Raw genomic sequence first — 22,953 nt, 5'->3', positions numbered from 1 at the left:
AGTTTCCTCTTCCCTCTGAAGACTGGTGTGTAGGCTCCGGGCCTCCAAAGCAATGACAACAACTAGAGTTTTGATCTCAAGACTTAAAACAAAAAAAGACGTTCATCTGCATAATTCCTGAAATAATTTTGGAATTGATGCACTAATCAGCACCACAACTGCATTCTAAGACATTTTATACCTTTCAGCTGCAATGTCTCTCACCACCAAAAAAAGCTGGGAAAAACATGCGTTTCTAACCCGTTCATCCAGCCAGGACTGCAAAACACAAAGCAAAACAAAAACACATTTTAATTTTAGGCCTTGGTAAGTTGATGTTTCCTCGCTGATATTTGTTTTCCCAAACAGGCATCAAGGAGACCAATATTTAAAAGCAAACCACAGCCGACAAACATTTCTCTCCAAATCAAAAGCATCTGACAAACGGTCGCACTTCATCTTTGTGTCAGTCCGTTGAGGCTCACTGACTTTTTACAGTGCAGAAAAACCTCTAAAAGAGCATCTTGTTTGACGCACATCACACCTCGGAGCATTGTGAGCACGCTCGTGTTTGCACTCGGCCGTCCACATTTGGAGAAAATTAAAACAAATGAAAACCAACACTTCATTTCTGATGTTATTGCTGGTAATGAAGCACCGCTGTGATGCTTTCAGAGTCCCCCCCAGCTTTCCACCCCTTCCTCCCCTCTCGTCGCACACCTTCTCCGGCCCCTCCAGAGACTTTGGCTTAACAAAATACAGACGAGATGGCAGTGAACGCAGATTCTGTGTTACAGCTCGTACATCAACCAGCAGTGGAGTTTTGAGCAGATGGGTGAAGTTTGGAGGTGCACAGTCATGCCAGAACAACTCAATATTTAGGATTGTTGTTACTCTGAAACAAACTGGTTGTTTTTACGTGTGCCAAGGGACTCATCGTTTGCCTTAACACATCATTTGCTTCGCAAGGGCAGCTGCACAATGATAAAAAGCCCTAAGCTGACTTATATTAGGCGTGTTTCTCGAATCCACTGAAGTCAAAAAGGTACACTTAAGGAGTGCTACTGAGGATGTGATGTCACATGCCAGACTAGGAAAATAAACTCCACAAAACAAACTCAAGCCAGACGAGCAAATGAAAACTACTAAAATAGTGAACAAATACAACGTGTTACATCACGGAATAAATCTTCAAACTCATGCAGAAACCAAAAACACACTAAATGACTCTTGATAAGAAAAAAGAAAATGAACTGTGACACCACTAGTTTATATAACTGAGACAACCATGTCTTGCTTGCTTAATTCAATCTCAGTTTACTTCCTCCATTTCCCAGAATCCCTTTCCAACAGGGACTGGGTGAAACTATGTTTTGTTCTAGTCCAAACTACGGCCCCAGCCTCCAATATTCCTCCAGCCAAAGGAAGAATATTGGATGATTGAATTCTTGCACAGAATAAAAATAAACATAAAGTGTAATGAGGCGTTCCAGGTTCAAAACAGATCAGAACATTTTCCCAAATTGTCAGCAGTTGTCCAGATCCACAACTTAGCTTCATCCCAGCCAGTTATAGCCACACTGCACATCATTTTAATCACTTTAGATTGATTTCCAGAATTCCTGTAATTTTTCCAGAATGGGTCTAATTATGAATTTGGAAATTCTAAAAGTAGTTGAATTATCCATCCATCCATCCATTCGCTTCCGCTTATCCTTTTCGGGGTCGCGGGGGGCGCTGGAGCCTATCCCAGCTGTCATAGGGCGAGAGGCGGGGTACACCCTGGACAGGTCGCCAGTCTGTCGCAGGGCCAACACATAGGGACAGACAACCATTCACACTCACATTCACTCGCACATTCACACCTAGTGGCAATTTGGATTATCCAATTAACCTATCCCCACAAGCTGCATGTCTTTGGACGGTGGGAGGAAGCCGGAGTACCCGGAGAGAACCCACGCAAACACGGGGAGAACATGCAAACTCCACACAGAAAGACCCCGGCCTGATGGTGGAATTGAACTCAGGACCTTCTTGCTGTGCGGCAACAGTGCTAACCACCGTGCCACCGTGCTGCCCGTAGTTGAATTAATCAAACTTAAAAAAACAAAACACAACAACAACAACAACAATAATGCTAAACTTATTACGTTTCAGTACATTTCAGCAATTTAAAGAACAGTTTTTTTTTAAATGTATTTATGAGGTTTCAGTGAGAATATTCATTTCCAGGATGTGGAACCTGAATTTAATATCATCTGTCTTTATTTTCATCCAGAGTGCAACAAAAAGTACAAGTTTTTTTTCTTCTTTTGAACAAGAAGAAATCTAACAGCTGCGACTAAAGAGTGTAATTTAATCATTGCGCCAAAAGGAGTGTCAGTACTTTTCATACTTCATACTGTGTACAGTGACACAGTAGCATGTCATTAGCGTGAAAGCTCTCCGCTGTAAGTAAAGACACACAGGTTGGTAAAGTAATCCACCACAAAAACATTGCTAACAACAAACCTAACCATATACTCATATCACCCTGACCCAGCTGAACGTGGATATTTTAAAAAAGCTAACAAAGGAAAGGTGGCTAAAGCTAACCAGAGCTCAGAGCCAGCCGCAAGCCAGCAGCCTCGGTATAAGCAAAAGATCAAAGTGGCTACAGGAAGATTATTGAGATGAGTGAAAAAGAGAAATGGGTTGATGTCCTGTCATCGAGTGAAGTTCTAAACATCCTAGAAGATGATGTAATTACTGACATTAGCTTTGTTACACAAGTCTGCTGCACCTTCTTTTGTTCGGTAATACATCAGGTGGGTGTAACTCATCTACAGGTAATTTTTTGTACCTTCTGTCAGTAGCTGAACACATTGTTTTCAATTGTTTAAATAAGTAAGAAATTTTTATTCCTAAACCAGATTTAAAGCCAAAGAGCTTTACATTAATATAAAACAGAATAAACAAAAATCTGACACTACATTCACTCACAGTTTACATGAAATAACCCAAATTAATTTCAAATTTGAAAACAGCCACACTGAGGCTGATCTCAGGTCCCTTATGAGATTATTATACAGTTTTGCTGCAACAACAGCACAGGCATCAGCTCCTTATGAAATAAGCTTTGACCACAGGATGATCAGCAGTCTCTGAGAACTCCACTCTTAGAAAGATAAATTGGCCAAGCCCTGAAAAGAACCCTGTCTAAAGAAAATTCTTAATATAGGCAAACATCAAATCATAAAGTAAACACAATAAAGAATCTGGCGTTTTATTGCCAGATTTTGATACTTCTCTTTTAGTTTTTAGAAATCAGTCACATGGTTACAGGAAAAAATAATAAAAACAATGAGTCAGAGTGATGTTTAGGTTCTAATTAGCTTATGGTAGTTTACCTAATGAGAAAGTGTTTTTAATGGGAGTAAAAGAAGAAATAACAAGCACCTGACTAACGTCACAGAAATATCTGTGATGACGGAAATATGGTGATAATGTGACCCAACATAGGTTGTGTCGCCTGTTCGATACATTATGTCAGTTAGATTTGTGAATACATCCTTGTCTGCAAAACAGCACTTCATGGTGCACATGCATGAGACGGACTGGATCGAAATAGGACATATGCGAGGCTGACTAATCTGCAAATTCTCGCCCCTGCCATAATACACCTCTATTGAGTTTTTCCACCTTCCTTGTAAAGAAGAACTACACGTCAAGGTGTTGCTGCAGCACACAGAGCATGTTTAGTGTGAGTTTATTAGAAACGGACACAACACTTAGAAGCCATCTAAACTGCTTCAAAGGGTAATGCACCTGTTAATGTGCATTGGTCGTTTATTAGCTGACCTTCTTTGAGTTCTCAACACGAAATAAACACCGAAAGCATCGCTTTCAACGAAACTCTTATCAGAACAGCGTTTATTGCGTATGAATTTTTCACCCACGAAGCTCGTGAATAACTACAAAAGCTTTCTTGCAAAGCATACCTTGTTTTCCGGACGAAGTCCTGCGCAAAGCAACCTTACAGGCGAGTTTAACTTCTGAATGAATCTGGGGAAATGTTTCAAGTTATTCCGCATGGGGAGCGCCATCTTTGATTATAGCTTCCAACTACGGCGGCTGTGAAAGGACAAAAAGGACAGCGGCAATTCAGAGTCAGAGCGTTTTGAAATGTGGTGGCAGGACGGGCGGCCTACGGAGGGAGGTGGAGCCCATATGAGAGCCTAATATTTAATCAGAAGTAAACAGAGATCAGAACTGGTTTGGCAAACACTCAACACAGCCTAAGGTTTATATGCAATCCTTTGCCCTCACTGTATTATACAAAAAGTGGCACCAGCAAGAAATTAAACTTCATTTTGCACCAAGCAACGTTTTAGGATGTGTTACTTTAATTTGTATGTTGCCAAATCACAACAGTTGCCTTAAGACACTTTCTATGGTAAGGTAAGGACCCTAAAAATTAGAAAGAAACCCCAACAATCCCACACCCCCCTGTGAGCAAGCAATTGTCAACAGTGGGAAGGAAAAATGTCATTTCACCAAAAAGCAACCTCCAACAGAACCAGGTTCAGAGAGGGCAGCCATCTGCTGCAAGCATTTGTGGTAAAAGCCATAATTGTACTACTTCAGTAATAGTAAGCTTGCAGAGGTTTTATCATCAAAATATATTTATAATACCTTATTAAGTAAAAACAGCAAAAACAAAAATAATACATAGGGGCATAGAAGAAGAAACCAGCATAACATAGAAATGCTCAAATAAAGTATACTAAATTAAAACTACACTTTACCAATTACTTGAGCAAATGTACCCAACTGAGTTTAGTCACTGGTTATACTGCATCCATAGTCTGATCCTGTGATATTGGGCATTTTAAGGAAAATAAGACTCTTGTCCAGTGATACCAGTGGGGAAAGTGCATGTGCATATTTCCATTACTGAGTACTGCTTGGCCACACAACACACAACAGTGGCCAAGTTAGTAGAATCCAAAATTTTCACTATTAAATAAATGGTAACATGTTATAATATGGCCGATATCTAAGGTTGTAATTCCCCTAATTATTATTTTTTATTACTATGTACTGTTTCATTGAACTTAAAAAGGTCGGTAAAATGAAACCATTATAACAATGAAATAACTGCAATGTAACACTAATTTTTCTGTAAGCAATTTTAGGTATAGCATTAGTCATTTTAAGTAGCAGCGTATGTAAATTTAACTAGTGCACAAGTAATTTGCGTAGTGCCCAACTTCTGGGTATTTCACAGGAGACGAGACAGAAATGATACTGTTAGTCATTTCAAGTACTGCTCAAGTCATTTTAATTATGCAAAATTTCGTGGTAATTTTGTGGAAACATAAACAATATTTCCCATCTTGCATTTTATGTATAGAGTACTTCTCGGAGTGTGGGCCATGTTATGAAGTCTTTACATTATTTTTTTTTTACATTTAAAATTACACAATTAAAAGTGCACTACCTAAAATCATTTACACACTACTTAAAGATACTTGCAGTATAATTATTTCTTTGTTGGTTAGCCCCTTATTCTAGTGTAGTTACCTTTAACTATGAGCAGGTAAATAAAGTTAAATTGTAACTTCAAATAAACTTCGATTTAATTGCAGGGGAGCTCTGCCCCAAGATGTAGGCTGTTTTCTAAAGTGTTACCTAAAAAAGAATAGTGAAATATGTAAGTGCAGTTCATTATGATGTTATTTCTTGCTGCCTTTTTTATGCTTTTCATTTAAATTCCAGCAGTTTTTAATTTTAAAGCATCATCTTTCCACCATCTGTTTTAAATTTATATTGGGTTTTTTTTTCTCAAAAACACTTTCATTTCTTAACACTACTTCTCATTACTAAATGTTTGTCTGACAGCCAACAAAGCAACGAAAGAGAATTTCATGTAATAAGCTGTTGGTTTGATGGGAGTAAGTCTGCATCCAGTTACTCAACATATCAGGAATCTCTTACTTATTAAAAAAAACCTACAGTTTTGTTTCAGTCTGCCCACTTTTTTGTCTTTCCTTCCCTTAGAAAAAAAACAAATTTTGTTGTTACTATCAACCCGTTTCATTTCAGAAATAAGACTGTATCACTGAGAGGTATAACCATATCATCAGAGTTTATGCTTTTTCACTTGAGGCCAGGTTTTTGAATGAAAAAGCTAATTCGCTCTTAGCTCCAATAAAACAGAGATCTAATGGAAATTTAAAAAAAAAACACCAAACTGTACAATATATGAGAAAAGTTCATCACTGAGTCTTCCAACTGAAAACAACACAAGACCTTCCTGCCCGTGTGCACCAGCTGCCTGTGCAGAGCTACAGTATATGCATGTCTGTGCCTGTGCAGCTTATGGAAGAGAAAGATATGCAATTACACCCTTTCCCAGTAGACTATAGAAATGTGACAGACATGTGTGCTTTCCTCATTGTCTGACATCTCTATGTTAATTGGGTGCTGTTGTGTCTGCCTGCTTCTTTAACAACTGCAGGGAGCAGCTGCAGAACTCCTCTATAGCTTCCCTCATTACAAAGTGGTGATACACATACTGTAAGTGATTATTCTGCACGCTGGCTAAGGTTACATTATGTTTGCAGGGCACACTGGCTGCTCACAGTCGCTGAGACCTCTTATATCTCAAACATCTGCTCTTGATTTTTTTTCCCATCCACCTTTTGCATCTGGTTGCATTTGCAGTACAAAATACAGACTATCATTCCATATTCATTATTATTTCCCGAGGCGCTGAGGCCGAGCTCTTTGGTGCATCAGATTTACGGACATGGGTCTTTGTTTTCTCTCATACCTAGGCGATGGAAGATCTTTACAGCAAACAGTGAGATGGGTTTGCATGCCTGCTGGTGTGTGTGTGTGTGTGTGTGTGTGTGTGTGTGTGTGTGTATTTGTGCAGAAAACTTCAGCTCCTGTTTCATGGCCACCCAGTAGAGGTCTATCCTCTCTTCCTTCTCTCTGCCTCCTCCACTTTTTTCTCTTTAAAAGGGAGTTCCTCTGTTTTTTGGGGTTTTTTTGCTTCTTTGACTCTCATAAATAAATTATCTGGGTAAAACCACATGTAGCTCTAATCAGCATGGCAGAGATAAACTGACACACATTTAATGCCTGCAGAAGTCAATAATAATAAATCCTAGCAGCATAGTCTTTGAAGGCCAGATTAGCCTAATCTGGGGCCCTTGGGGGTAAGAAAAAAAATGGATCCACATTTGCTGTGTTTTAATTTTATCGTTTAGCATGTAAGTAGAAAATTTAAATAGCATAAGTCATAAAACTGGATAAAGCAACAGTGCGTGCAGACTGGACACTAAAGCTGGACTGACAGTGCATTAAGACCCTCCTCAGGTCACATGCTGACTCAGGTAGCCAATCTGTGGTCTGCTTTGCACTTTGGACTAAATCATCAACTAATAAACTGTTGCTTTCTGTAGCACAAAGACATTGTACGTGTAATACGACGAAAACTAAATTGCATTTAATTATATGAATTACATTTCATTCAACAGTTTAAATCAGGGATGTCAAACTAGTTTTACAGCACATGCAGCCCACCGTGATCTTAACTTGGCCAGACCAGCAAATCTCTCATTTCTGTCAGTGTGAAGCAGCTTAACTACACATTTACAGTGAGAATCAGTTTTTCTACATAATAATGTTTTTATACAGCAGTAAGTGACAAGAAAAATCTGTCAGCACGACACTTGGCATCATTACCCAGACTGTCCTGTAATTATAAAACAGAAAGTTTTTGTTAACTCATCGAAAATATCTTTCTCCTTGCTACTGCAAATAAAGAAATTGCACTTGTAGACAGATAAACAATTAAATGACCCTGTTACTTTACTTAATTACTTTGTTGTGGTATGAATGGATAAAGGGGAGGTCTTTATCAGTGGGGAAAAGCTGTAAAACACATGAAATTAGTCCAAAATTTATGCCATCTACCACATTTCGCAAAGCCCCCTAGTGGGACAGATTGGAGTCTTTGCCAGACCAAAATGGCCCCCAGGCCTTATGTTTGATACCCCTGATTTAAGTTAAAACAAATGGAGTTATGGAGGTACATTTAATTTTAAAAAATTAACATCATACAAGTGAGACAAAAATATTTATGAATGTAAAATGACAATTTAAAGCCACTCTAGGTTTTTATTCAGTTGTTTACATTTTTTTTCTAGCAAATAGTTTTTGCCTGAAACGAAATGCAATGATTGGAGTGAGCTGCACTTTCAACCTATAGATAATCTCTCATTTTCTAATTTTGTTTATATTGTCTTTTTAATTATTTGTATTCATATTTAAAAAATAAAAACTGTGTGAATAGAGGCTAGAGACACATTGTGTTCCTGCAGCTAGAGTTACTGCTTCAGCCTGGTATCAGACAACCTGAATCTGTAGCATTTGTTTGACAATAACACATTTTTTGAGGCTTGAGCATTAATCACACAACCCATAAATATTAATCACTTCATACTGTGTTTAGTGTGTATGTGGTACTTACATCAAAGCAGAGGGGGAGGGGGGGGGACGTAAATCTGCAGTCTGATCTTCAGAAGGGAAGCTGTCCAGGTGACGAGTGAAGACTTTGTGCTTTCATCACAAATCATCCCAATTCATTTTTCATTCTTGCCTGGTTCTCTGCACCTCCTACTGTTGCTGGTCTTCTGCCACCTTAACTTCACATCTTAAATCTTTTTTTTTTTTGTTAATGTTGTGCACACATCCTCTTCACTTTTTTTTATCTCACTATCCCTTCTCCTCTTGCTCCCTATCTCCCCTCACCTTCTTGAATTCTCCATCTTTTATACTCGTCTCTCGTTAAAGAAAGGCCACGCTTGTAAGGAGACTCTTTGGGATACATACGGCATCTATTCATTACTGAACATGTAAACACTCATAAATGGTACAATGTCTATCACACACACACACACTCCCTCTCAGCAGCAGCCACCCTTAGCTGAGGAGAGATGTCGGTAGGAAAGTCCAGCTGGTGGCGACACTCCACCTGTAATAATACAGCAGGGCAAGGCGTGATTGGAGGGTGGTGGGCTGCTGAGTGAGCAGCACAAGATGTGTGTGTGTGTGTGTGTGTGTGTGTGTGTGTGTGTGTGTGTGTGTGTGTGTGTGTGTGTGTGTGTGTGTGTGTGTGTGTGTTCGTTCCTTGGGCTCGTGAACCTGATGCTGAAAGACAGGATCTCCCCTCTGACATTATAGGTATTTAGAGTCCACAGGATGTCCACCACCCAAGTGGGTGGAAGAATGGATGGATGGATAGACAACTAGAGAAATGGAAGACAAAATGACAAACAGAAGTTGAGCAGGCTGACACTTTAGGGACAGATGACTATTGGGCAGAAATACAAACTTAGAAAAAGAAGAAGAAAAGAGCAGGCAAAGAATCAGCTACAGCACTGGCTGAACACTGGAATGATAGAATTTGGCTGGAGGGATTATAATAATAATAATAATAACTAAGCACAATAATAAGAAGCACAGAGAATGTGTCAGTGATTGAAATGTCGGCCTGACCGCACACAGCCTGCAGCGTCCTTCCCTCACCGGCTCCGAGTGGGAAGCCTCGGCAAGCATAATAAACATTCAGGACAAAGTATTTTGTGTAAAGCAATGTTTGCTTCCCTAAGGAGGATCTGGATTTCATTACCATTCTGTGTGACTGTGCATATGAGAAAGAGGGAGCATTTGTCAGCTCTTTGCATTTTCTTTCTCTTTCTCTATACAGTGACCCACCCTCCCCCTGGAAAAAAAATGTGGACAGTAAACTATCAGCACTTTTCCATGTGGTTGATAAGATTATTTAACACAATCTTGTCACTCAAAAAAAGTATTTATAGTAACCCTTCATAATCACTATAAAAAAGTAGTTTTGACTGTCAGACCTGATTTAATTCAGCTTGTTCGAAGGAAAAAAAACCTGTTCTGAACATTCTTGAATAACAGCACACAGTGGAGAAAGAGTCCAGGTGTCCGAAATGCTCACGTGATGTCAGTGCAAAGGAGATGCAAGGGAAGAAGCAAAGATAAGGAACTTTTCAAAACTTAAAAACTGGCAAATCCCACAGACGAAGAAAACACACACGATAAACTAGAAAGCAGAATAAAATGTTCTGATCACTCACATGCACCGAGACTGAGACTGAGATAAAAGTCTGTCTATTTACTATCTTATTTATTATCTTAAAAGCTGTACAGAGAAACCACTAAGTCACATATGAGGGAATTGTGGATCACTGTTTCAGCACCTTTTCTCGCTGCCTATTGTAGTGCTGACAGGACAGGAGCAGGGGGGCAGACAGGGTGAAACACAGAACTGAATGAGATCAAAGGGCGCCTCAGTAAAGTCCGCAAGTAAGACAGAGGGGAAGGCTGGCAATGATCTGAATATTATCAGAGGTATTTTTAGAGTTTTTTGTTTGTTTGTCAAAATCTAAATACCCTAAACAAGTCTTTCACTTGAGTGAATCACACCTGAAACTAATCTTGACCATTTTCATGTGTGAGTTTTAATTTGCTCTTATACCTAAGCTGATGGTAAACGTTTGCTGACATAGAGTTAGTGTTAATTACTTATTGAATTGTAAATTTTAGAGTACGTGTTGGAGTATACATAAACTGCAATATATTGAAAGCAACACTCTGTAAACAGACAACTCTGTAAGACAGTGATGAAAAGTAAATACATTTAAAGTTCTGTGCTGTAAAGCTCAAACCTTGTGATTGCAAAGGGGCATCCAGTCAGAAGAGGCAGGGGCTGAAAACATCTAGTTTCAGACAGCAGCTCAAGCTCAGTTTGCGATAAAATATACTTAATTGTGTATCATGCAAGGTGACTCCAGTCATATCCATGGATAAAATTGTGTTGAAAAAATTGAGCATAAGGTGTCCATTAAAAAATAAAGAAAAAAAGTTGAGGTACCTATACTTTATTTTAGTTTCTTGCTACTTCTGATTTGAGGCAAATACTACAAGTGTAATTATTATTATTATCATCATCATCATCATCATCATCATCATCATCATCATCATCATTATTATTATTTGGACATCTTTACTCCTTATTTTGCAGGAAAAATAAAATAAAATATTTGCCACATCAGGTGTTTATTTTTTGAAATTTTCAACCATGAAAAAGCAGAATTTGGTATTTATCAATCAACTGATAAATAAATAGTTGACACTGCTGAATAAAACAAATCTCCCACGAGTGCTTTTATAAATGCTTCTCAGAATTATAGCCACATTTCCCATATGGGATTTGCTTCCTCTCATATGGAAGATCTTCCTTCCATTAAAAGTGATCATAGCCAAGTCGCACAAAATAAAAGTCACAACAAAGAGCATCTGCTCGGTCTGAACAGTGACCATTTCAGGAGGCAGAGCACAAATGCATTCATACTTCATGTCATTTTAGCCCTTCTTGATGTTATTATTTATTTATTGTTTTTGAGTTTCGAAGAGTCTGACTGGGCTGAGATCGTAGGAAAATATAAAAAAATGATGTAGAGTGCAGAGCAGGAACGAGTGCACGAGTGTGAGTTGGCACACAGTGTCTACTTCCATGTGTGTTTATTACCCGTTTCCAAAATAACAAAGGGATCAGGGGATGAGTGGATGCCAGTGTAGCATAAAATCAGAGCCAGATCCTACAATCCATCAGTGCTGGACTTGATCACAGAATGACTGACACCGGTACGATGAGATCTTCTCTTGATTCCACCGCAGCAGAGACCCAGTCATTAGTCAGCCTGACAGTGCTCATTTATTCCGTATGAAGTGAAAAATAATGATGGTTTCTTTGGATATGACCCCCCTCCCCATTTTTTCAAAACAGCCCACCAAGAAAATGCAACTCAGGCAGACAAAGTCAATTTAAATGACAGTTCCTTGTTTTCCCGGCAGTGTAATTCCTCAAGACTGATCCCAAAATCAGATGCCTCGGCTTTTTGTCATCTTTTCCTTCCTTCACAACATGGAGTTAAATTGCATCATTTGTCAGTGGGATGCCCCTCTGTGTGCAACCCCCCCCCCCCCCCCCATGTCAGCCATTTAAAATACATCTCTTTGTTTGTGCAATATAACCACGTTTAAATGACGTTATTTAGGAAAGGTGTGAAACTAACAGACACAAGCATCAGCAGTTGGCTAAAAGGTTAAAGTCATACTTGGCAAAAGAAAAAAAATCCAGATATCTAAATGTGACGTTGTTAGGCAGTCATGTAGTTGTGCGCATGCATAGCCTGCTTCCCCTTGAACTGACTGATGAACAGTTGGAGTGCTGAATAAACTGTCTGCACTAATAGTAATAGCACACATGTGTACAAATATGTGTGTTTGTCTTTGTGCCTGCGTCTGTCTGGGTGTTTTCTCAGCAGCCACTAAAAACAGCCGCAACATTATGGCACCTAATTTACTCTCATTTAAACGCAGGAAAGAGCGAAGGAAAGGTCAATGGTATTTGCTCTACATACAGATGTCAAACACTCTGTACGTTGGATCAGAGAGCTGCTTCACATGAACTAATAGGTGGAAGAAATTTACAGCTCACACACTGCAGTTTGTAAAACTGGCCTTTGGGGGGAGATTGTTTATATGTGTGACACTTTACATTTTAATTCAGAGTCAGTGCAGGTTAGCAAGAGCTGAAGGTAAGTCGAAGAATTTTAGGGGGGGTGGGTAGAAATAGAGCTGCAGCACAGGACTGTCAAGTTAGCAAATATTTAGGAAAAGGAAAAAAGGTCTTAATATTGCTTTGTTTACTCAGAACACGTCGCCTGATTGTTGGGGTTTTCTCTATTGTTGTAGGGTCTTTACGATACAAAGTACCTTTAGGCATCTGGTGTCATGATTTGGCTCTGAAATGAATGATGCTCCACTTTAGCAATATTCACTATCTTTTTAAGTGTGGTCATGATCAAACCATACAAATGCACACTTCTATAAATGTCTAATCCAGATGTGTGAGATACACTAAAGTCTTTATTGGTTCAGCACTGGTGAGGCCTAACTAGCTTATCTCAGTCCAAAGGCTGGTTCAAGGTGACTCTAATAAAGTATTAAAAAGCAGTATTATTTTTATCAAATCCAAAAGCACTTCCAGTCGCTACCGTATCTCCCACAGGGTCACCACGTTTTTGAGTTATCTATTAAGTTATCTATTCTATTAAGGAATCTTTCATGTATAATGTGAAGACTGCACCGTGGCGTCTGAGTGAATCAAATCAAATCAAAACATATTTCCACCATAATACTTTAATCTGAGTTGCTGTAGAGGGCGGTTTGGTTTAACCAACTTACTTGTATAACACGGTCGGGAGAAGTGTGCCAACATGCAGTGACACACGTTAATCTGTGGCCAGTTGTTAGTGCATCTGACTACTATCTGGCAATTTGGCTAAACAAACCTGCAGGGAAACAAAATTACTGGCAGGCTGAGGAAGAATGCCTTGTTTTGCCCTGTAGGTGGGCTTTCGCTCTAGCAGGAAAGTACACTAAAACCAGATGAGGATCCAATATACAAGAGTATACAGATTAGTATTGTTCTGGAAATATATATGTGTATATATATGAATATCTGCATGAGGAAAAAAGAAAATGTGTAAGTGTAGTAACGTGAACTAAAAAGGCTATTTTTTAAAATTTGTACGATATCAAATATTCAATTAAAACATAGAAAACTGAGTGCACACTGGTATACATGATATGCACACGTGTATTTGCATACACAAATGTAATAACCATAAATGTATTTCAGTATTTTGATGCCATAAGCAAAGGGGGCTTCAGTGTATTTACTTTTGTTACAGCTGCTTTCTTTTTATGATGAGAGGTTGCAATATGGTTATTAAAACCTCAAGTGTGACAATATAATGGACCAGTGATTTATATGATTAACCCTACCAATAAAACAATACAAAACAAGCCCAATATTGTTTTACAATTTTCCCTGGAGCCACTTGAACTAATAAATCCATCCTGGTGACAAGTGTTGTCTGTGTGGCCACAGAGAAGCCACGGGTCTCGTGAAACCAATAAAGGAGAAATGCAGTTGGAAAGGGATTCTTTTGAAGAATAATCTTCCACTATTATTTTTTCCAAGGGTTTTATTTATTTATTTGTTAACCAGGTGTGGCAGATTGTGCCGCTGTTTAACTTTTTAAGACTTTTAATGTTAAACATCTGGACAGGAAATGCATGAGTTTCCCTAACAGTCACTTAGCAATCACACAAAAAAGTAAAAGCACCACTGATTGGATTTTTTCATTACAAGTGCGGAGAAAATAAACATAATTGTAATTTTTAAGTTGAATACTTTCATGTAGTGGTGGTGCTCAGTTTGTAGCTCAGCTCTCTATTTAACCCCAAATCCGCCATCCCTGCACTATATACGTCTGCTCACATGTGTGTGTGCATATGTGAGGAAGAGACGGGCGCAGTGATAGCACATATGTACATGCGTGCTTTAATGCATGTATATGGGTCTGCTCACATGTGTAATAGATGTGTAATATCTGTTCCCAAGCCTCATCACCGCTGTCAGCAAGTCAGATCTTCAGCATGTGTGACGGAGGATTGTTTTACATACAGCTGGAAGCACCCGTTGTCTCCCCGTAGCCGCTCATTTTCATTTGCATTTCAGCCCGACCGCTGTGCAAAACAGAAACTTTGCAGCAATGCGGCAGTCGGTGCGCTCATCTGGGAGTGTGTTTGCCTCTGATTGTGCACTGGACTGTGTTTGAGTGCTGATATCCAATGAGATATTCCAGGGCTCCTATAGAATTCCCATGGGAAAGACGGGCTTTTTTTCTGAACAAATTTTAGGGAATCCAAACGTGAAACCACATTTGAGTAATGTTTCTAATGTCAGTATGGAAGCATGTCGTATAAATAGTGTCATGACGATGTGTGAATATTTGCCCCATATAGTTCAGGAAATAAGCTCTAAATGTGTCATTTTGCAAACTGAAGCCAGACCGGTGCTCTACAACTAAAGAAGCTGCAGTGCAGAGATCTTTGAAATGTCTAATAAATTTACTTGTCTTGGTGAGAACTACTGTTACTACTAGTTACATCACTTCAGTTGCTCTGTGGGAGACTTTACATTTTATAGTTAAACGGCTGGGAAAGTATTACTTCCATATTTGAGGCTGTATATCAAACATCAAGCATGAAAGGTGCCTCCAAGCAAGTTCCTGTATTGGAAACTCATTCATGTAATATGTTTAATGTGCATCTCCTATACGCCATTAAAATTATTGGAAGTGTAATGCAAAACGGTTCAAGTTTCCTATGCGGTTGACATGTAGATTTTATTAATATGGACTCAGGACTCAAAAACCTGTGCTGAAAATAATGAGTGTTTATGTAATGGTAAGATTTGTAAGGATAGTGAAATGAGAAAAATATAAATGTGTATCCGCATTTTCCAACTGCTGTATATCAGCCTTAAGCCTCTGATTGTGTGTGTGGTGTGTAGGTGCAGAATGTAGTAAAGCACGTATGATTTGTATTATTCCCAGGGATCCAGCCAAAATTAATTTAGGGTCAGGTTTTACTAGTATGAAATAAGGAACAAGCTTGAAGAGCCTAAATACTATTAACATTATTTGGATAGCATACTTAAAAGCTGGGTTTACAAAGTGACAGCTGGATAAATTATAACAGAAAGTCAAAGAGCGAGGCCAAAAATTAAATAAATAGCAAAATGTTGGTAAAGTATTAATACCACTAAAATACTGCGAGCATTAAAGTCACGCGAAAAAAGAAAGTTCTCACAGAACTCATGTATTCCTCTGAAAAGCTATGTACACTCTATGATTCAATAGCTTATTTATTAGCTGCTGTGCTTGGGATTCATGACTCAAATACTTTGGCATTCACAGCTAGACTCAATCACTGCAAGGTGCCCGGTTTCTGTGGCTGCAAAATGAGATCAGATCATCACTTCTCCACCGCTGTGTTTGACAGCTGGTAAGAAGTGTTCGTACTGATATGCTGTGTTTAGCCTTCTTCAAACGTGACGCTGCGCTGTATGGCCAAAGATCTCCATCCCAAGGACACTGTCTCAAAAGTTCACAAGTTTTTCACAAAACTTATACATGTTGCCATACTCTTTGTAGAAAGAACAGCCTTTCCCTTGGCAACCATTCCAAGCAACACATACTTGGGCTGTCATAAACTTTAACATTTAACATGCTAACTGAGGCCTGTACAGTCTGAGCTGTAGCTCTCGAGCTTTCTGTGCTCAGTCTGACCTTGTGGTGAATTTACTGGGACATCCACCCATGTTGCTGTAGACCAACAAACTGTCAAAACTTCTGCTTTTATAGAGGTGCTCACACTGCTCATGAGTCAGTGCATGTGATTACCAGCACGTGAATGCTACTTTCCCTCTTAATTCCTATAAATAATAAAGGTGTACATTTCTAAAAACTGTGCAGAGTCCTGGGGAAACTTTATTTTCACATGACTGGATCTCCTCAGACAGGTTCTTTTAAAGCTGATGGCAAAAGCACACTCACCTTTAGATTTACACCTTCACTATGGAACAGCCAGAAGAGCCCCACCTGAGGATGTAAGGCTGTGAACTGGCTCAACAACACTTCTGTTACAAAGCTTAGGACCAGACCCAGATGTGCTTTAAAAGTGATCAGTAAAATCTTAAAATTAATTCTTAAACCAACAGGGAGCGGATGGGGAGTAGCCAGGATTTTGATGATGTGATGGCATCTGCTAAAACCAGTGAGAAGCTTAACTGCTGCTTTTCTCAACAAGCACGAGGTGAGAGAGTGACATTTGGTTTATGACAGAAAGAGGCGAGCAGCAGTAGTCAAGCCAAGAGGTGATAAATGCATGAATGAGAGCTCTAAAAGCCAAAGACATGAAAAAAGAAATAATACAAACTTCTATTAATATTCTAAAGATTTTTTATAGACTTTACAGAGCAAGGTTGTGTTTATTTAACACTAATACAATCTCTGTTCCTTCCGGTACCTAAATATAGATAATAGGGAATGAAAATTGTGCAGAAAGCAGTTTTGCAAACATGCTTGTGCATTGTATGCTTTGATAGATTTAGCATCTACGAGGTACTGTTAGTTACTGCAAACCAAACTGTAAACAGCCAACATTGTTCTTAGCATGAAGCTAGAGAACAAAATGAAATCAGCCAACAGATTATTTTATAACCACATACTTTGTTCTTAACCTAGATTGTATATAATAGAATTTAGACATAAAGAAACATCATCATTAATCTGGACGTAGGAATATTTAATGTCATCTCAAATCAGAAGTACCTGACTCCGTGGTATAATTCTCAAACACGTACCCTAAAGCAGATGACTCGTAATCTGGGGAGGAAATGGCGTGTCACAAATTTAGAGGATCATCATTTAGCCTGGAGAAATAGTTTGCTGCTTTATAAGAAAGCCCTCCGCAAAGCCAGAACATCTTACTGTTCATCACTGATTGAAGAAAATAAGAACAACCCCAGGTTTCTCTTCAGCACTGTAGCTAATGATCGGCTATGTACCACAGGCCTTCAAGCTAGCTGTAGTTAAACCTTTACTCAAAAAGCCATCTCTAGACCCAGCCAGTCTTAGCTAATTATAGGCCAATCTCCAACCTTCCTTTCATATCAAAAATCCTTGAAAGAGTAGTTGTCAAACAGCTAACAGATCATCTGCAGAGGAATGGTTTATTTGAAGAGTTTCAGTCAGGTTTCAGAGCTCATCACAGCACAGAAACAGCTTTAGTGAAGGTTACAAATGATCTTCTTATGGCCTCTGACAGTGGACTCATCTCTGTGCTTGTCCTGCTAGACCTTAGTGCAGCATTCGATACTGTCGACCATAATATCCTATTAGAGCGATTAGAACATGCTGTAGGTATTACAGGCACTGCACTGCAGTGGTTTGTATCATATCTATCTAACAGACTCCAGTTTGTTCATGTAAATGGAGAGTCCTCTTCACACACTGAGGTTAATTATGGAGTTCCACAGGGTTCAGTACTAGGACCAATTCTGTTTACACTATACATGCTTCCCTTAGGCAGCATCATTAGAAGACATAGCATACATTTTCACTGCTATGCAGATGACACCCAGCTCTATCTGTCCATGAAGCCAGATAACACACACCAATTAGTTAAACTGCAGGAATGTCTTAAAGACATAAAGACCTGGATGGCCGCTAACTTTCTGCTTCTTAATTCAGATAAAACTGAGGTTATTGTACTCGGCCCTGAAAAGCCTAGAAATATGGTATCTAACCAGATTCTTACTCTGGATGGCATTACCTTGGCCTCCAGTAACACTGTGAGGAACCTTGGAGTCATTTTTGACCAGGACATGTCCTTCAATGCACATATTAAACAAATATGTAAGACTGCGTTCTTCCATTTGCGCAACATCTCTAAAATTAGAAATATCCTGTCTCAGAGTGACGCTGAAAAACTAGTTCATGCATTTATTACTTCCAGGCTGGACGACTGTAATTCATTATTATCAGGATGTCCAAAAAACTCACTGAAAAGCCTTCAGCTAATCCAAAATGCTGCAGCAAGAGTCCTGACAGGGACTAGAAAGAGAGAGCATATTTCTCCTGTTTTGGCTTCCCTTCATTGGCTTCCTGTTAAATCCAGAATTGAATTCAAAATCCTGCTCCTCACATACAAGGTCTTAAATAATCAGGCCCCATCTTATCTTAATGACCTTGTAGTACCATATCACCCTATTAGAACACTTCGCTCTCGCTCTGCAGGCCTACTTGTTGTTCCTAGAGTATTTTAAAAGTAGAATGGGAGGCAGAGCCTTCAGTTTTCAGGCCCCTCTTCTGTGGAACCAGCTTCCAGTTTGGATTCAGGAGACAGACACTATCTCTACTTTCAAGATTAGGCTTAAAACTTTCCTTTTTGCTAAAGCATATAGTTAGGGCTGGACCAGGTGACCCTGAATCCTCCCTTAGTTATGCTGCAATAGACGTAGGCTGCCAGGGGATTCCCATGATGCATTGAGTTTTTCCTTTCCAGTCACCTTTCTCACTCACTATGTATTAACAGACCTCTCTGCATTGAATCATATCTGTTATTAACCTCTGTCTCTCTTCCACAGCATGTCTTTTATCCTGTCTTCCTTCTCTCACCCCAACCGATCGCAGCAGATGGCCCCGCCCCTCCCTGAGCCTGGTTCTGCCAGAGGTTTCTTCCTGTTAAAAGGGAGTTTTTCCTTCCCACTGTCGCCAAAGTGCTTGCTAAAAAGGGGCCATATGATTGTTGGGTTTTTCTCTGCATCTATGAAGCGCCTTGAGGCGACTTATGTTGTGATTTGGCGCTATATAAATAAAATTGAATTGAATTGAATTGGTGGGGAAGGCGCCTGATCTAGTGGTTGAGGTCGAGAAGTAGCAGTGAGATTGTGGGCAGAGGTGGGTTTACTTGTATGCCCCAGTTCATTGCCTGTATGTTGGGGTTTTACCAATGGATGACTGGATGGACTAAGATTATTATGGTTTGGGACAAGGCATTTGCTAATCTGGAGAAATGACTTTTTAGACTTTTGATAGTTTACTTCTTTAAATTCCACATTTAAAATGAAGGAACTGGCTACTGACTAGGGGTAAGGTGTTCTGTAAGATTTTATAGTCATAAATATAAATAACAAAACAAGTTAAGGACCTTTATTTTGCAAGATGTGATCAATCTCTTCACACCAGTCAGTAAAAAGCACTCATAAGAGTAACTGACACACAAAAGATATCACGTCATCTGAATCAGTATTCTCCTTAGTGCCAATTAATGATAAATAAACAGTGTTGGGACTAACGCGTTATTAAGTAACGCGTTACAGTAACTACGTTATTATTGTGGTAACGAGCACGGTAACTAGTTATTATGCCAAAATCAGGAACACGTTACTCGTTACTGGGATTTAGATAGGGTCGTTACTTGTTACTTCGTGTGGTGGCTATCACGGAGCTTCCACAGATTCAGTAACATTAGCAAGTGGTGGAGGCCAGCAGGTGGATGAGAGAAAGGGGAGGCAAGAGGAGAGACCCGAAGCGGCCGCTGGTCCGAGAGTGTCAGGTGAACTGAACTTCAGGTAAGAAGTTATGACCTGCAGTCTATCTGGGTCAGATATAAACCAAGTTTAGGTGGAGTTTATTTTCGTTGTGCTGACTTTTTCGTACCGCGTGCTAGCTAGCATGACGGGGTTTCTATACAGCTGGGTGGTTGCTATGTTACTGATGTTGAACTTTATTTTGTTCATAAGGTTAATTATTAGAGTTGCCAGCGGATGTCGCGTTAAACAACAGCAGCACGTTTGATCAGCTGTTGTTAGAATTTATTTAATATTACTTTCTAGTACCAGCTGATGTTTGCTGGAGCCACAGCTGTAAAGCTGCTGGTCATGATATCGGTTTGTATATCTGGTGAGTGGGAAACCAGATGAAACCAGGAGATGTCCTTACTGAATCATCAGAGCTGAACAGGTGATGGAGAAACAAGTTTACCTTTTAGGTGACATGAATGAGTTGAAGGGAAGTTATGAACTGTTTCTGAGAGACAAATAACACCAGGAAACCCTTTTTAGGTAGCTGACAGCTGGTAACTGTGCAGGTGCGGGTCTAGCAAAGTGTTGCCAGGGGGCCAGGTAGGGCATTAACAGGGAAAGGGGGGCACAAAGAAATACTTTCTTATTCTCATTTCAAATGTCTAGCTTTTAAAAAATAATTATCTGAGTCTTACAACAAATGATTGATAGATTGATACATATATACCATCAGAACAGTGTACATCACTGTCACAACAGTGTTTGTTTTCATTCAAAGGCTTTATGATTTTTCCTATAATGGTGGGCCGGTCTCTAGTCAAAATGCCCGGGCTGATTTTTTGTCCCAGTCCAGCCCTGTATGCAGCTCATCTGCAATCTGGTGTTACCTACATCTTCCTATTCAGAAGGCAGAATTTCTGAGTACAATCAAAAGCACCACGACTGTAGTTTTTGTGTTGGATGTTAAAAGCGCACATGACGCTGTAACGTAGGCTAGAAGCATCGCGGCGGTCGACGACGGTCCAGGCGTGGGATTTCTCTCGTGGAAATATGCACATTATTTTTTCCTTTGGTAGGTGGCACAGTGCACTTGTGGCAAGTAAGCAAGCTAGAAGACTGGCAAAGTTATGGAAGAAACACATTAACAAGAGAATTCTGAGTAAAACCAAAGTTACTTTCCCTAGTAACGAGTTACTTTGAAAGTAACGAGTAACTTGAAGTAACTGAGTTACTCTTGATGGAAGTAACTAGTAATGTAACTAAGTTACTAATTTAAAGTAACTTACCCAACACTGTAAATAAATGATAAATGACTTTTCAGTGTCATAGTTATTACAGTCTGTGTATCTCGCTCCTGGCTCCAGCTGTTGCACGGAGAGCACGGGAGCAAGCAAAACATGTGCACAAAGCAAGACTTTCAGCGTTTAGATCGCATCTGCCAACTAGCAATTACAGATGTAATATAGCATTATTTTTGAGTCTGTGGCATTATCTTCGTGGTCTCATCTGGAAACAACATCCAAAGACTTGAAAAGACCTGAGTAATGTCTTGCTGCCATGACTGGAGACACGAGTGCCTCTCAGCTGACATGTTTATGAGCAGATACATGATTAAGAAGAGATGGTGTGACAGGAAGATGTTCCTCATCTGTAAAATTATAGGTCAGTCACCAGGAACCTCCTCACATTTGTCTCTCTATTCTCTCTCAAGCGGCTTCTCAATTGCAGACCTTCATCCTGAACTTTGAGTTAGTGTCATCCTCTTTTTATGTTTTGTTTGGGTTTTTCTTTTTTACTTTTCTGAGCGACTGTTGTAGATCAGCTATTGTTGTATGCAACCAAAACCAATGTCTGCAGAATAACAATAGCTGCTTAACAATACAGAGTAGAATAAGAGAAGAATATAATTCTTGATGATCTTAGAAAAAGTGAAGCCCATAAAAGTTACGTCTCGAGCAGCAGTGTCAAGAACCTGCCTAGACTCCAATCCAGCCAACTGGATGGCTTTGGTAGTGGGAAGTGTTTCTGGGGAGACAATAACCTGACGGACCAGGTGCAGGAACCAAAATATGCTAGGTTAATGTGTTTTAATCTTATGATTCATATAATACTGATGACGGATTTTTAGGCTAATAGTTAGGCTAACATACTTACCTCTCATCTTTTCTTTCCTCACAAAACCAATAAATCCTCCACTTCTTTTAAGTGTCTCCCAGCGCAATTCTTAGCATATTTTTGTTCCTGCAACTGGTCCGTCGGGTTATTGTCTCCCCAGAAACACTTCCCTTGTGCTTTTTTCTTTTTCAGTTTTCATTTTTAGTATTTCTGTTTTCTTTTTTCCTATTTCCATTGTGGTTTATGTGCTTTTGCCGCATTTTTTTTTTTTATTGCTGGTGTTTGGCCTCTCAGGGCCACCATATTTTAGGGATAATGAAAAGTTGTGTGTTCAATCAGAGGCTTCAAAATAACAATAAAAAACACCAAAATCTCAAAGGAAGCACCAGCACCTTGTTGGGAGTGTGCCATGAAGAATTAAGGTTCCAACCTGGTACTAGCAAGCTATATTTCATGAGCGGTGAGTGTATACAGCAGTTTTGTCAAACAACATTTAAACATGCATGCCTTTGCACTTAGTAAACAGTAGAGTAAATAAAAATAAAAAAATCTCTTCAGTTCGTCCTCCCTAATAACCCACAGACCCCAGAAGACAAGACAGAAAATGTAGCTGTAGTCTATAATTAGAGCTAGAGCACTCAATCTTCTGCTTACTTATTTTACAGTTACCAGTGGCATAATTAAGCTTGCACTGGAATAATGGACGTGAAAAATGTGAATGTGACTCCAGATGAAGGCGCAAGTAAGCACCTTTCACTACTGTCACT

General features: G+C 39.4%; 1 protein-coding gene across 1 annotated transcript in view; it reads right to left on the bottom strand.

Annotated features, from left to right (window-relative positions):
- Positions 1 to 4,095, bottom strand: part of wars2 (tryptophanyl tRNA synthetase 2, mitochondrial) — a 35,102-nt gene extending 31,007 nt beyond the window's left edge. Inside the window, exon 1 of the mRNA XM_085385153.1 lies at positions 3,960 to 4,095. Coding sequence (XP_085241279.1) covers positions 3,960 to 4,064 — 105 coding nt within the window. The 5' untranslated portion in view covers positions 4,065 to 4,095. The remainder of the gene's footprint in view (positions 1 to 3,959) is intronic.
- Between the last annotated feature and the right edge of the window lie 18,858 nt (positions 4,096 to 22,953).

This window comes from Rhamphochromis longiceps, linkage group LG16 (assembly GCF_057381845.1).
Source record: "Rhamphochromis longiceps isolate RC_006_pf linkage group LG16, R_longiceps_female_GT1.1, whole genome shotgun sequence".
In the NCBI taxonomy this organism is placed as follows: Eukaryota; Metazoa; Chordata; class Actinopteri; order Cichliformes; family Cichlidae; genus Rhamphochromis; species Rhamphochromis longiceps.
The sequence above is the reverse complement of the archived record's forward strand: the minus strand, read 5'-3'. Positions and strand labels throughout refer to the sequence as shown.